A 13,404-nucleotide genomic window follows, 5' to 3' on the forward strand; every position below is an offset into this window, starting at 1 on the left:
CATGGCTCATTTTCCATGCAGCACATTTTTGTGTGGCAGACTAAGCAGTATGGTTTGTATTTGTATATGTCTTAGGCCTTTTTGTATGAAAATAACACACAGACACTGAACACACAAACACGAGAGCAATTAGTCTGCTGTTACACAAGCTTTAGTTTTTCACTTATGAATTGTATATTTTATTCCTTTTAAGTAATTTTGAGTTTGAAAATCCGATATAAATTGCACTCTATTTTACTATGTTGACATTACGACTCTGCAATTGGAATCCATCCATTCTCCGTGACGCTTATCCTGTTGAGGGTCGAGGGGGCTGGAGCCGATCCCAGCTGATTGGATGAAGGCAGGGTTCAGACTATTGAAGGGCTGACACGTAGAGACAGACAACCATTCTTTATTTTAAAAATTTAGTTATTTGTTTTTAAGTGTTTAAATAGCGCCGCCCCAGCCTATCTGTCTGACCTGCTGCAGCCCTATACCACCTCGCTCACTAAGATCTCTTTTCGCTGGCCTATCACCTTTGATCTGAACATGGCACTTTTGTGTGATTTGTGTCAGTTAGTCTTGATTTTAATGTCACTTACTGTTATTAATCCAGTCTTTGTTTGTATGACTGCTTATCGACTGTATGTGCAGCACTTTGGGCAACCTTTGTTGTTTTTTAAAAAGTGCTATACAAATACATTTTGATTGATTGATTGATTCACACATTTCCCCCCAAAGATCCCCTTTCCCCCTTAAAAAGACCAAACATGTCTGTGTGGTTGTCTTAGGGTTGATCCCTGTTGAAGAATATCAAGATTCACATTCTATCATAGAGATCTTCATCCACATACTGTTCCCGGATACACACATACACTAAAAGGAAATCATGAATGTACCCAGTTTTCCACAGAGGAAGCGAACCCTGTAGTTGTGGCAGAGGCCGTGAGCTTGGTCCTTGTTGAGGCAGACGAAGCCATAGTCCTTGTCATTCTTGTGGATCACATCGCCGGTCTGGTTGGCTGGTATGCCATCATGGGTTTCAGCCTGTACAAAGGACAAATGACAGACAACAATTAATGGATGGTACTATTTGCAAAAACACCAAAATATTATTGCTAAATTTTGCGCCAGACCAATGGTATTGTAGGTGACAGCGTTCCTCAAGATTAAAGGAAAATTCCAAAATGTTGTGTTAATACGAGTGAGAGAGAGTGAGAGTGAGACAGAGAGAGTGAGACAGAGAGAGTGAGAGACAGAGAGAGAGATAGATAGACAGACAGACGTCTGGCCACTTGGCTTCAGGACAGATGATGTGTTTTTGCACCAGACATTGGTATTTGTCTAGTGTCTGGCTTATATTGTTGTCAAACAGCAGGAATTTCATAAAGAACTCCAGTGATGGGGGTTAGGGCTCAGTCGGTCTACACACGAGAATTTTTTGCAACATTGTGACACAAAGCTCAGTAATTTCAACACAGTTGGTGCAGCATTCAAATCTGTTACTTATTTCAATCTTCTGACAGGGTTTCAGGATTGAATCCACTTTCTGTGCTTTTCTATGTACAACAGATATAGAATCTGTCATTGAACAGATTATACAATGACATTATGTGGATTATATTTCACTTCTTTACTTGAAGCAAATCTCCAAACCCTATTTGAAGATGTACTGTAAGTAGTCAGATGGCTGCTTGTCTGACTGTTCAGACTGATACAGTGGCAGTGGTAAAGATCTGTGTCTGCACTCATTGGGATTGGTTGCACCTCCTCCAGGGATTATAAAAAGCATTTTCAGATATTTTATAATGTTGTTTCATGAAAAGTGAACAACATACTGTGGAATAAATCTTGGTGGAAAAAAATTACAATTATATGACAGCATGATGGTCATTCATTAAAATGTGCTCTCTTATCTCTGTATATTGTGAATCTGTGACAGCTGAAGAAAACAACTGTTATGGTGGTTTTGTTGCGTTGTAAATCACAGTGGATATTGGTGTTGTCTTTTGCATAAAGTAGCTGTGTTAAACACGCTGTTTTCCTCTGCTAATCTTGCACTGGTATACGTTGTTAGGCTGTACTGTAAGTGTGTACTGCAAGTCTAAAGTAAATGTCATTGACATATACTGTACATTGGAACATAAACCACGGACATTCACAAATGTCAGATGGCCTACTGACAAAACTCCTGTTTTTGACCTTTCCTTTCAAAGAGCAATAAAGCTAATCTCCTGAACTCCAGTGACAGTCAGTGTGTACCTGTAAGAGCCAAATTCAATTTGCTGTAAAATATTTATTTGCATTTACATGTTTAACTTTAATCAGATCCGTTTCTACTTTGAATGTTACAAGGATGTTGTTATGGTAAGAAATACATGTTAGTGACAGACAACTGTCACTTTAAGTACACGTAACGACAGTTAGTTACGGCTGTTAGTAGTATCTGGAGCAGAGTGGAGCCGCACAGTTTCCCGACTGTGTTCTGTGGATTATGTTGTGGAACAATTTGTAGATTAACCTGTGGATCTTTTGAGTGTGTACTTTTAGGAAGAAAGGAAGTTGTTTCACCAACTTGGACGAGGGAAATGGGATCAATAAAACACTTTCTGCTTTAACCTACGAGCGGTGTCGGTGTGAGCTTTGTGCATAGGATCAGAAACACGTGTCAACTTAAGGTTTACACTCTGCTAAAAGTTTGGACGCTGCAGTACCTTTACCATACAAAGCCAAACTCAGTGGCGGGCCGTGCATTTTATACCTGGGCCTGCACTCGTAGAAATTAAGCTCAACACCTACAAATACACTATGAGTGCAGATACATGAATACCGGCATGACGGGATGCGGCGGCATTAACGAACAATGAGTCAAAATCAATTCAGCTAAAACATGCATTCCGCCACACACTCAAGAGCACGGGCCATTCAAATATTATTCATATCAGAGGGAACAATATTACCCATATCATGAAAACGACACGATAGACAAATTAACAGAGTAGTAACTCTCCTATCACTCCCTCCAGGAAATACACGACTCCATAGTTCTTGTTACTGACGGATTTATTAGTCTGTCAACACCGAGAGGGAAAATGAGTCCACTTGAAAAAACATTAATCTTCAAAGTAGATCACTTAAAAACTTAAACTTAACTTTAACACTAACTTTAACACTTTGCACGGAGTATATAGACCGCTGCCGCTTCGCGCGTCGTCTTGTTGCTGTGCACCGGCTAAATGTGTCCCCCGCGCAACATAGGACTTAACAATAGTTCCTATCACATATAAAACCAAACGAAAATCCATATAAGTTGTATAAAGAATAATATATAATATAAACAAGCATATTAAATAACATAGATCATATTTATGGCAGTTAAAGCTACTGCAGTTAACTTACCAGAGCTGCTGTTCACTATTTAGCTGTTCTTCCTCCTTTCTTTGTTAACAAAGAGTTTAATCTCACGGTTGTTCAGTACATCCGTGCGTTTTTAGTTCCAGTAAGAAGTCCTTCTCGATTCATGGATGCCAGTGACAGTCACTGACAGTCGAGCCTCCCCAGTTGTATTTCTTGAATAGGTTTTAATGCGTTTGAGGCTGAAAATGTCCACTCGACAGAGGCAGCAGATATTGGGATTGACATCGCCCAACATGTCAGGCTAGCCCACTGACCAATCACGTACTTGTAGGCCAGCTAGCAGGCTCTGACACGTCAAATAATACGCCCAACATGTCAAACTAAAGATCTGATTGGTTGAAGACTATGACAATCAACAATATCGTCTCCATTCACTTAAAGTGCACATGGATGCACTTGTGAGTCTGCAGGCCTCTGCCTCTCTTCTTACCTAGAGACACAGAGGTGAAATCTGATTGGATAAAAGCTCTACTTAAAACAAGCTGCACTGGAAGCAGAGCAACTGAGGAAGACAGTAGCTGTGCAATGAGAAAATAAGATAATGGGGAAAATATTTGTATAAATTATAATACATGTAGTGTATTTAAGAAAAATTATTAAATTATAAAATAGATATAGCTTTGTGATTCTGTTTAGGCCAGCAGAGAAGGCCTTGCAGGCCCTGACGGCCCGCCACTGGCCAAACTACAGGAAGGTACAAACTTTCCGCCTCAGGCACTGAGCCTCTTCATCTTTCCTTGGGATGGTCTGATAATCAAACTAATCAGAACCATAATGAAACATATTACAACAAAAAACACTTAGCTACTAAAAGTAGAGATCCCACAGAGGCAAACAGAAAGATGATGACACACAGAGCTGGCAACCTAGGGAGGACATGGCAGGTACTGAACGTCTATGAAATGCAACAATTGCAGCAACATACTACATAGTAACAAACAAATAGGACACTAAGATTAGTACGTTTCTGCAGATTATTTTACAACAACAATATTATTTATTAAACGGCAAAAACAACAGAGCATCAAGGACAGATGGTAAGGGAGCAAATTATTATGATGAAGTTATACTGTTGCCGAGCAGCCATGAAAAGGAGCAGCTGGAGCCTACAGTAGCTATTTTTTATGGTAATGTTTGGGTGTTGGAGGCAGTGGGGCAGACCTGGCACTAATGCTTATCTTCATGGAAGGCTAACAGCTGCTGCTCTATGGTGCCAGGCTGGATCCACATCCACTGGCTGCTGCCATGTCATGTCCCAGCAGCACAGTAATGGCAGGTTGGCTCGGCGCTGACTGGACAGACAGACCTACCCCCAACAAAACTGGACTCAGGAGCAGCTGGAGCTCCTCTTTAGTACACTGCTTATCCAACATTTGAGTTGCTGTGTGTAGATGTGAGTTTAAAGATACAATGCTTCAGGTTGTTGTGAAAAATATATATATATATATATATATTATTTATGGATGTTACTCCTTCTGCAATACAGAGTCTGCCGTTCCCGTGTTGCATTCAAATTGCCTTTACAATGTAGAATTCAATGTATACTATGTAGTACACAATGAAGGTATTCAGAGGAAATGATGCAGCATGTAATTCAGGGGAATTTGATCTCATCAATAACAGCCTCACTGTTTACTGTTCACTCTCTTCCCACCATGTCAGCGCTGTGCTAAGACACTATTACTAATGCCATTAGAACATCATTTTGCTGCTGACTCACGTTAAAAGCATTTAACTGGCAAAACACACGGGTTGGCTTTGTTTGTGAATAAACCACAGGAGATGCAATGTATTTGTCACAGACGTTCTTTAAAAAAAATATAAATACGTCTATCGTCCCTTCCCACCGGCCCTATGTGGCGTTTTTTGGTCGTTATGCAGTGTCACCATCCTGGAGCATATTAGCATGATTAGAATGGGATCATATTGGAGGTAGATGAAAGCCCGGTACGTCTCATACAGACCATGCCTTGTGCGTCGTTTCAGACGCGGAGGGGTATGACAAAGTGACGGTATTTGACGACCTGGGAATCAGACCTGGTTGTGTGAACAATGCTGGGACGTAAGACTACAGACAGCTGATGTTGCATTTTAAGACATCAGAACGCCACAGGCATGTGACTGGAAAATATTACTTTGGCACAATATCAAATGTTCTGCTGATATACATCGATAGGTTCTCATGTTGCTTCAGAAGAATATGTTGATCACCTGGTTGCCAGCATCAGCAGCTCTCATTTCTGTGGCTTAGTGCATTTGCTTTCAGTTAGATGTGTGTGGGAATATGCATGCACGCATGCATGTGTGTTTGATGATGTAAAAAGAGACTTACCTGGATGTTGAGTGGACTGCTACACAGTCTGTCTGGGTAGGCCTCGTGCAGGTCAGACACTTTCTCCCAGTCTCCAGATCCTCTCTCATCGTCCCTGTCAAACCATTCTGTCCACTCTGCCTCTGTGAGAAACACACGTTGGTCCGACAGCCCAGCGGTAGATATCAGACTCATTCACGGCAAGGCTTGGACCTGTGATCCATTTTAGCTGGATCATTCAAAAAGCATTTGTAGCAAAGCAATTGAAGGTGTCCTCCCATTGTGTTCTCTCTCTGGCTGACACAGTGGGGGATGTGCATTTGACTGTGGACTTGAATTTAATTCTGAAGCTCCACACACACACACACACACACACACACACACACCCTGTTTCCAACTAAATTACATTCCTATACAACTAAACTACATGCTCCCGGATTACAGTTGCAGTTTTAAACACGGTTAACGTGTTAAACTTAAATAAGAAATGCAACAAAGCTACTTAGTTAGGTTCAGTAAAACATCGTGGTTTGTATGAAAATAACTACGTTTGTTACGTTATTTATATTACGGACAAGGCTTTTGGTTTCATATGGGACTATCATCGGAAACAAATTTGTGATACTTTTCCATCAAAAACGTAATTCACCATGCAGTTTCATTGTATGGGAACGTCATTTTTAGGAGACAGGGCTGCATACACACACACAGAGTATGTCAGGCTGCATGGGAATTATGAGCGCAGGTCTCACAGCCTTTTCCACCGAGTGTATATTCATGTGCATGTGTGCAAGTCTCCATATTTGCATGCTGGAGTCTGGCAGTTTCATTAAAGTAGCTGTTATCTGATGGGATAAGAGAAACATCTAATTGGAATCCGCTTAGAGCTGGTGGTAAAGGAGGGGTCAATAACTGCAGCATACCAGACAGCGGGGTATGAGGCAGACATATTGATCAGAAAATGATTGGGTGATGATATCACCAAAGCTGATCAATTACAGCTCAGGAAGAATTTAAAGAGCCCAAGTGAGATGTTGGAACAAGACGTTTTCCTGTGTCTGCATGTGTCTCTAGAGTTATTGAGATCCTGCAGTTGAATCACAACCTCTACACGGCCAAACACGCTGAAAGCGTCTGAAGAGCACGTTTTGAAGAACCCCTATGACACCCGACAACTCCAACAGAGTGATACATCTTCTATCTAGGGCAGGGGTCGGCAACCTTTATTGTAACCAATTAGATGTAGAGATACAATGGAGACTGGGTCCGCCCACTTACTGTCAAAAAGAAAAACTCGCGGAGTGATGTAAAAGAGCTCGTCAAAGTAAAATACGTGCGCGGCTGTTTGATTTTTGCGCGCGCATGGATCTCATTGGCGCTCTCGGATTTTGACAGTGATTTGCCTTCATACCGGTGTGTTTGTGTGGGTTGGTGATGAAGCAGCGCCCCCCCGCCCCCCTGTAGTTCCACTGCGCCCCCCAGTTTAGGATCCACTGATTTAGATCAAGTTAAGATTAAAGGGTTTCTGTAATATACAACAAATGTTTCCTGAAGAGCGATCTTTTCCTAAAATACTACTGGTTCAGTGCACCATAGGAGCATCAAATGAGGCTCATCATTAATCGCTTTCAGTGCCTTTGGGCCTTTAGAGCAAACTATACAAGTGTTGATTATTATTTGCACAATCCCCCCCCTTGCAAACACTCGCACACTGTTTCATAAATACAGCACGAGTCTGGGTCACGTTTCACATCTGCGCCTGAAAAAAGGGCACAAAAGCATTGTAACTCCGGCCCTGAGAGTCACAACCCACTCATTTCATCAAATGGAGGACACCTACATGTCATACAACATAACCTTAGTGTGTGTGTGTTTGTGCGCGTGTGCGTGGGACAGAAGCGTTACCTTGCACCCATTGACTGCTGGTGGTGATGGTGAAACGTTCCCCATAAGTCGACTGAAAAACACAAGAGCTCCAGGCCTCTGAGGACGCCTTGGTCCCTGTCAACACACAACACACACAGATCATTTACAACATGTGTGCATTTTTACTAAAGACATTGAGGAACCATTGATTCTTACCTTGATAGACAGCATGACCCTCCACTGCAGAAGACGCATGCCCTTTTGTTACTATAAAGGTCCAGGGATGCCTGTAGAGGAAAAAGAGAAGAGAGACAGATTGGAATGAAGAAAGGAGAGTTGAGACGGGGAAGGGCAGAGAATGGAGGAAAAAATTAGTTTGATATTAAGCCAGAACTGGAAAAAGCTGAGGACATACACCGATACAGTAGGTGAAAAATGAGGAACATCGGCATTAGATTGTGCACACACACACACACACACACACACACACACACACACACTAACTAGGGCAGTGCTCGTTGAAATCATGGCTATAATTGATTTCAAATATCTCACTGATGTTTTGTGGATGTGCACACAACTAATTTCTCCAGAACCCAAGCGACTTCTCAGCAGTTCTTGCTTCTTTTGTTCAAGGCCAAACCCAAATATATTCAATTTACAAAGATATGAATCAGACAAAAGCAGTGTGTTCTCACATTTGAGAAGCTCATGTTCGCCATTTTTGCATTTTGTTTGGTCCAGACTTCTGAATTTTCTGTTTCATGTGAATCAACATTTTTCAGGTGCGACACCTCCTCCAGACTAGGTTGGGACGTATCACTCCGGATCAAACTGATGCCTGTTTTGTTCCTTTGTAATGTTCTAACATTTCTTTTGGAATTGTTCAGGTGTTCGGACCAATTACAGAAGGTTCTAGCTAGCTAAAAAGGGAAAAACAACGAGCCGCAGTAGCATGTGGGGAGAGTGCAATAGGTTCCTGACATTTGGTTCGACGACTATATAAAGACTAAGCACAGGAATTACAACCCTATTTTTTGATAGATGAGAGAGAGAGACAGAGAGAGAGAGAGAGAGAGAGAGAGAGAGAGAGAGAGAGAGAGAGGACAGCATAGAGGCCATCTACAAACCAAAGGCTTGGTTTACATGCACACTAATATTCTGATTATGACAATATTCCAAATTTGACACGGGTCATGTAGACAGCATAGTCTGTGTGGACATTCCGAACTTATTCCAAATGGAGCATCTTCTGATCAAGACGTGGAATATGCCGATAAAAAAGTAATTTAGGAGCATAAGAATAGGCACGGCCGCATATAAAAGGGAATATTAGAACAATATTCATTTTCATTAGTTATTTAAAGGCAGGAAAACTGTCTTTTTTGGAATAAGGGCAAAAAACAGAATATTTGGTGCATGTAAACGGAGAATTCTACATTCAACAATTGGTTGGTACCCAAAAACTGCCCACAACTTCTGTGTACGTTCCCCGACTCAGTTGAAATTTATTTTTGCTGAGGTGTGTTGCTGTAATTCTCTGTGCTGCCGCCAGCCCTTCTGTGGCAGCTGCAGTAAACAAATGCAAATTACATAACTGAGAATGTATTGCAGAGTCTACACTGTCTCATAAATTTCAGCTGATTAAAATGTCTCTGGGTGTGCCTCTCTCTCCTGATGACACCAGTGTTGGCCTGTTTGGCAACAGTGTGGAGAGTAGGCGTCAAGAGTCATTAGGCAGGAATCCCTCTGTCGCCTCACCATCCCTCCCATCCATGTCCTCTGTCCTCTAAAGCATCCACAACTATGGAGCAAAGTGCAAATTGGGAGATGGAATGTTAACTTGTGCTCTGCCCTGATCTTGTTATGAAACCCTCAGTTTTTCCGACGGTGTCCTCAGCAGCATTAAGTTCCATAAGCCCGCCTGGCTCGGAGGCTAACCACAAGGCCTACATGACCAAGATTCACCAGCATCTTCTCTCAGCCCACAACAAGGTCTCAGTCATTATTGTTGACTAGCACTGTGCAAAACAAAACACATTCACTCAAGCTTGAGTCCCCTATCCAACACTTCAGGGGTTTTTTCTTCTGAAAATCAAAAGAGCACAGCTGAGTCTTTGAGGAATTTTTTGATTGAGGAATGTGTCAATGTGAAAGTCTGCACATTTTCATATCCACTCTGATAGCCCTTATGTTTGAACGTTTGAAACATCTTCACTTTCTATTTCACAAGCATTCCTGACTGTTACGTTCCCCTTTTAGGCATCTAAGGGATGCGGGGAGTAACGGTGTTATTTTTACCCGGGGGAAGAGAGAGAGAGCACTGCGAAGGGTTTTAACAAAAGATCGTTTATTGGAGATAAGCCCGCGGCAAAACAAAACTACCCTCTGATAGTCAGAGGGCGACTCAAAGTGATAATCGCACCAACACGATGGCGACACCAGCCCACACGGCTGTACCGGAGAGATCCACGGAACCACTCTCTCGGCTTGGTTGCGGCTTCGGACCCGGAAGAAGGCTGTCCTTCCAGAGCTCCTCTCCTTTTAACCACGCTTCCGATCTTTGATTGGGCGCAGCTGGCCTCTAGTAACGAGCGGCACCCAGGAGGACACTGCGTGTAATCAGAGAGAGCACAACAACAACACATGGCACGTAACACCCCCTCCCATAAAACCAAACGTCCGTTTGGCCACAACCACTCCCCCATAACACAGACCCACAATTATATTATACATAGACAAAAAAACATTTCTCACCCACGGGACAGAGCATCAGCCACCACATTGTCTGCCCCCTTCTTGTGTCTTATGGTGAGGTTATAACCCTGGACCATCAGGGCCCAACGCATCAACCTCTGATTGTGGTTACACATCTGGGCCAGGAAGACCAGAGGGTTGTGATCGGTATATACCGTCACCGGCGTGGAACTAGAACCCACGTATACCTCAAAATGTTGAAGGGCTAGAAGCATGGCCAGCGTCTCCTTCTCGATGGTGGAGTAGTTCAGCTGATGGTGCTTGAACTTTGCCGAGAAGTAACACACGGGGTGGCACACATCCCCCCCTCCGTCCTGCAACAGCACAGCACCAGCTCCAGAAGCGCTAGCATCGACTTCCAGCATGAAGGGACGTGAAAAGTCTGGAGCCGCCAACACCGGAGCACTGCAGAGGAGAGACTTGGCCGCCTTAAATGCATGATTGCATTCACTGGTCCACACAAATGGAACAGCCGGGCTACACAGGTTAGTTAGGGGGTCACGATCACAGAGAAATTTTTACAGAAACAGCGGTAGTAACCAGCCATTCCCAAGAAACGGCGAAGTTCGCGCCGGGTGGTTGGGGCTGGATATGCCAATATCGCCTCAACCTTCGCCTCCATTGGGCGAACTTGCCCATGGCCCACCTGCTTCCCCAGGTAGGTAACTATCGCTTTACCAAACTCGCACTTTGCCAGATTTAAGGTCAAAGATGCCTCAGCAAGCCGCTGGAACACCACTTCCAGGCTCTCTATGTGGGTCTGCCAGGTCTCAGAGTACACCACCACATCATCAAGGTACACGTTACAGTGGGGCACATCCCCTAAAACCAGTTGCATCAGACGCTGGAAAGTTGCTGGTGCATTTCTCATGCCAAATGCCATACATGTATACTGCATAAAATGGTCCGGTGTCACGAATGCTGAGATGTCAGAAGCTCTAGCAGTTAAAGGAACTTGCCAGTATCCTTTAAGCAGGTCCAGCTTAGTGATAAACACAGCCGGTCCAATGCTGTCAATACAGTCCTCCATGCGAGGCAACGGAAATGAGTCTGGCACCGTCACTGCATTCACTTTGCGGAAATCTGTGCAGAAACGCGGGGTACCGTCAGATTTAGGAGCTAACAAACACGGAGAGCTCCATGGGCTGCGACTAGGCTTTGCTAACCCATTTTCGACCAGATAGTTCACCTCCTTCCTCATCTTCTCCCTCTTCTCCATAGGACAACGATACGCATGTTGCTTGATTGGGGTTGCATTACCCACATCAATGTCATGCTGCAACACACCCGTACATGTTGGCACGTCCCCAAATAGAGTAGGGAAGGAGCGGAACAGCTCAAGCACCTCCCCTCGCTGACTTTCAGTCAGGTACGACAAATGCAAGTTTATACTGGACAGAAACTCAGAATTAGCCAGCCTGCCACACTGCTGACCATCCGAGGGCACTGCCAGACCATCGTCAGCCACGGCTTCCACACAAACCATGGAAGAAGCAATCAGCTCGGGGGCAGCAGTCCCCACAATTTCTTTCTGCTCCCCCGGGGCAACTTCTCTGTAAAGGTAAGGTTTGAGCATGTTCACATGGCACAACCTTGTCTTTCTTCTGCGCTCAGGCGTGCGAATCATATAGTTGGTGTCTGACACTTTCCTGTCCACCACATACGGACCCGAGAAACGGGCAGAAAGGGCAGAACCAACCACTGGTAACAGCACTAGTACTTTATCACCAGGCTTAAACTGTCGCTCAACAGCCGTCTTATCATACCTCTTCTTCATGTTGTCCTGGGAGGAAGACAGGGCTTCCCTCGCCAGCCCGGTCGCACGCTGCAAACGCTCCCTACACACGGAAACAAACTGTACCATATCCATTTTGGGCTTAGACCCACACATCAACTTCTCCTTCAACAGTTTTAACGGCCCACGCACTTCGTGACCAAACACAAGTTCAGCAGGGCTGAACCCAAGGGATTCCTGTTTTGCATCCCGCACGGCAAAGAGTACATAAGGCACACCCTCATCCCAGTCCTTCTCGGTGTCATAACAATATTTTCGCAGCATGGATTTCAGAGTCTGGTGCCATCGTTCAAACGCACCCTGTGACTCTGGATGGTAAGCGCTAGCCACAGAGTGGGAAACACCCAACGACTGCAATGTCTCTCTAAAGGTTTTGGACAGAAAATTTGTTCCCTGATCAGTTTGCACAACCTTTGGTAGTCCAAAGGTGGTAAAAAACTTTGTCAGTGCCTTAGCAATTACTGGCGCCGTGATTTTACGCAAGGGCATGGCCTCAGGAAAACGGGTGGCAACACACATCACTGTTAGCAAGAACTGGTTACCCGACTTGGTTTTAGGCAATGGGCCCACACAGTCCACGATCACATGCTCAAATGGCTCACCAACCCCAGGGACAGGACGCAAAGGGGCCGGCGGCACTACCTGATTTGGTTTTCCCACAATCTGGCAAGTGCTGCAAGTCTTACAGAAGGCGATCACATCTGCTTTCATTCCTGGCCAGAAGAAATGCTTCAGGATCCTGTCATAGGTCTTAGTGACCCCTAGATGACCAGACCATACATGCTCATGCGCCACTGCTAGCACTAGCTGTCGACATCCACCGGGGATGACTATCTGGTAAACAGTATCCCAGTCCTCACCTGCTGCTTTACCTGCCTCTGCAACCCATTTTCGCATTAACACACCATTCTCTAGCAGAAACGACTGCTTCGTTCTGCACCCACTGGTGTCCTCTCCCACCACAGCGAAACACCTCGCCAAGGCCGGATCACTTCCTTGGGCGCTGATGAGTGCCTCCCGGGTCAGCGGCAACGCCACCGCCGGCTCGGACACGGAATTTGCCACCCCTTTAGCGTCCTTCACTGACCAACTAACAGAGGGAGACCTATCCTCAGACAAAACCGTAGCAAACAGTGAGTCAGATAAGTCCACCTCCTGAGCCTGTTTCCGGGCCTGGGCTCTAGTCAGGACGCTAACCTTAAACACGTCTGGATAACTCTGCGCCAGATCATCACACACCAAGTTAGGAATGGGGACATCCACAACTTCAGGTGCA

General features: G+C 44.5%; 1 protein-coding gene across 1 annotated transcript in view; it reads right to left on the bottom strand.

Moving 5' to 3' along the window:
• Window positions 1–13,404, bottom strand: part of cemip (cell migration inducing hyaluronidase 1) — a 119,402-nt gene that overhangs the window by 75,955 nt on the left and 30,043 nt on the right. The window contains exons 7-10 of the mRNA XM_076109780.1: window positions 7,793–7,863; window positions 7,616–7,711; window positions 5,732–5,853; window positions 882–1,029 (exon numbers count right to left, since the gene is read on the bottom strand). Of these exons, the coding sequence (XP_075965895.1) occupies window positions 882–1,029; window positions 5,732–5,853; window positions 7,616–7,711; window positions 7,793–7,863 (437 nt within the window). The remainder of the gene's footprint in view (window positions 1–881; window positions 1,030–5,731; window positions 5,854–7,615; window positions 7,712–7,792; window positions 7,864–13,404) is intronic.

The sequence above is a fragment of the Anarhichas minor genome, unplaced genomic scaffold (genome assembly GCF_050575085.1).
Source record: "Anarhichas minor isolate MPS153535 unplaced genomic scaffold, ASM5057508v1 ptg000042l, whole genome shotgun sequence".
Classification (NCBI taxonomy): Eukaryota; Metazoa; Chordata; class Actinopteri; order Perciformes; family Anarhichadidae; genus Anarhichas; species Anarhichas minor.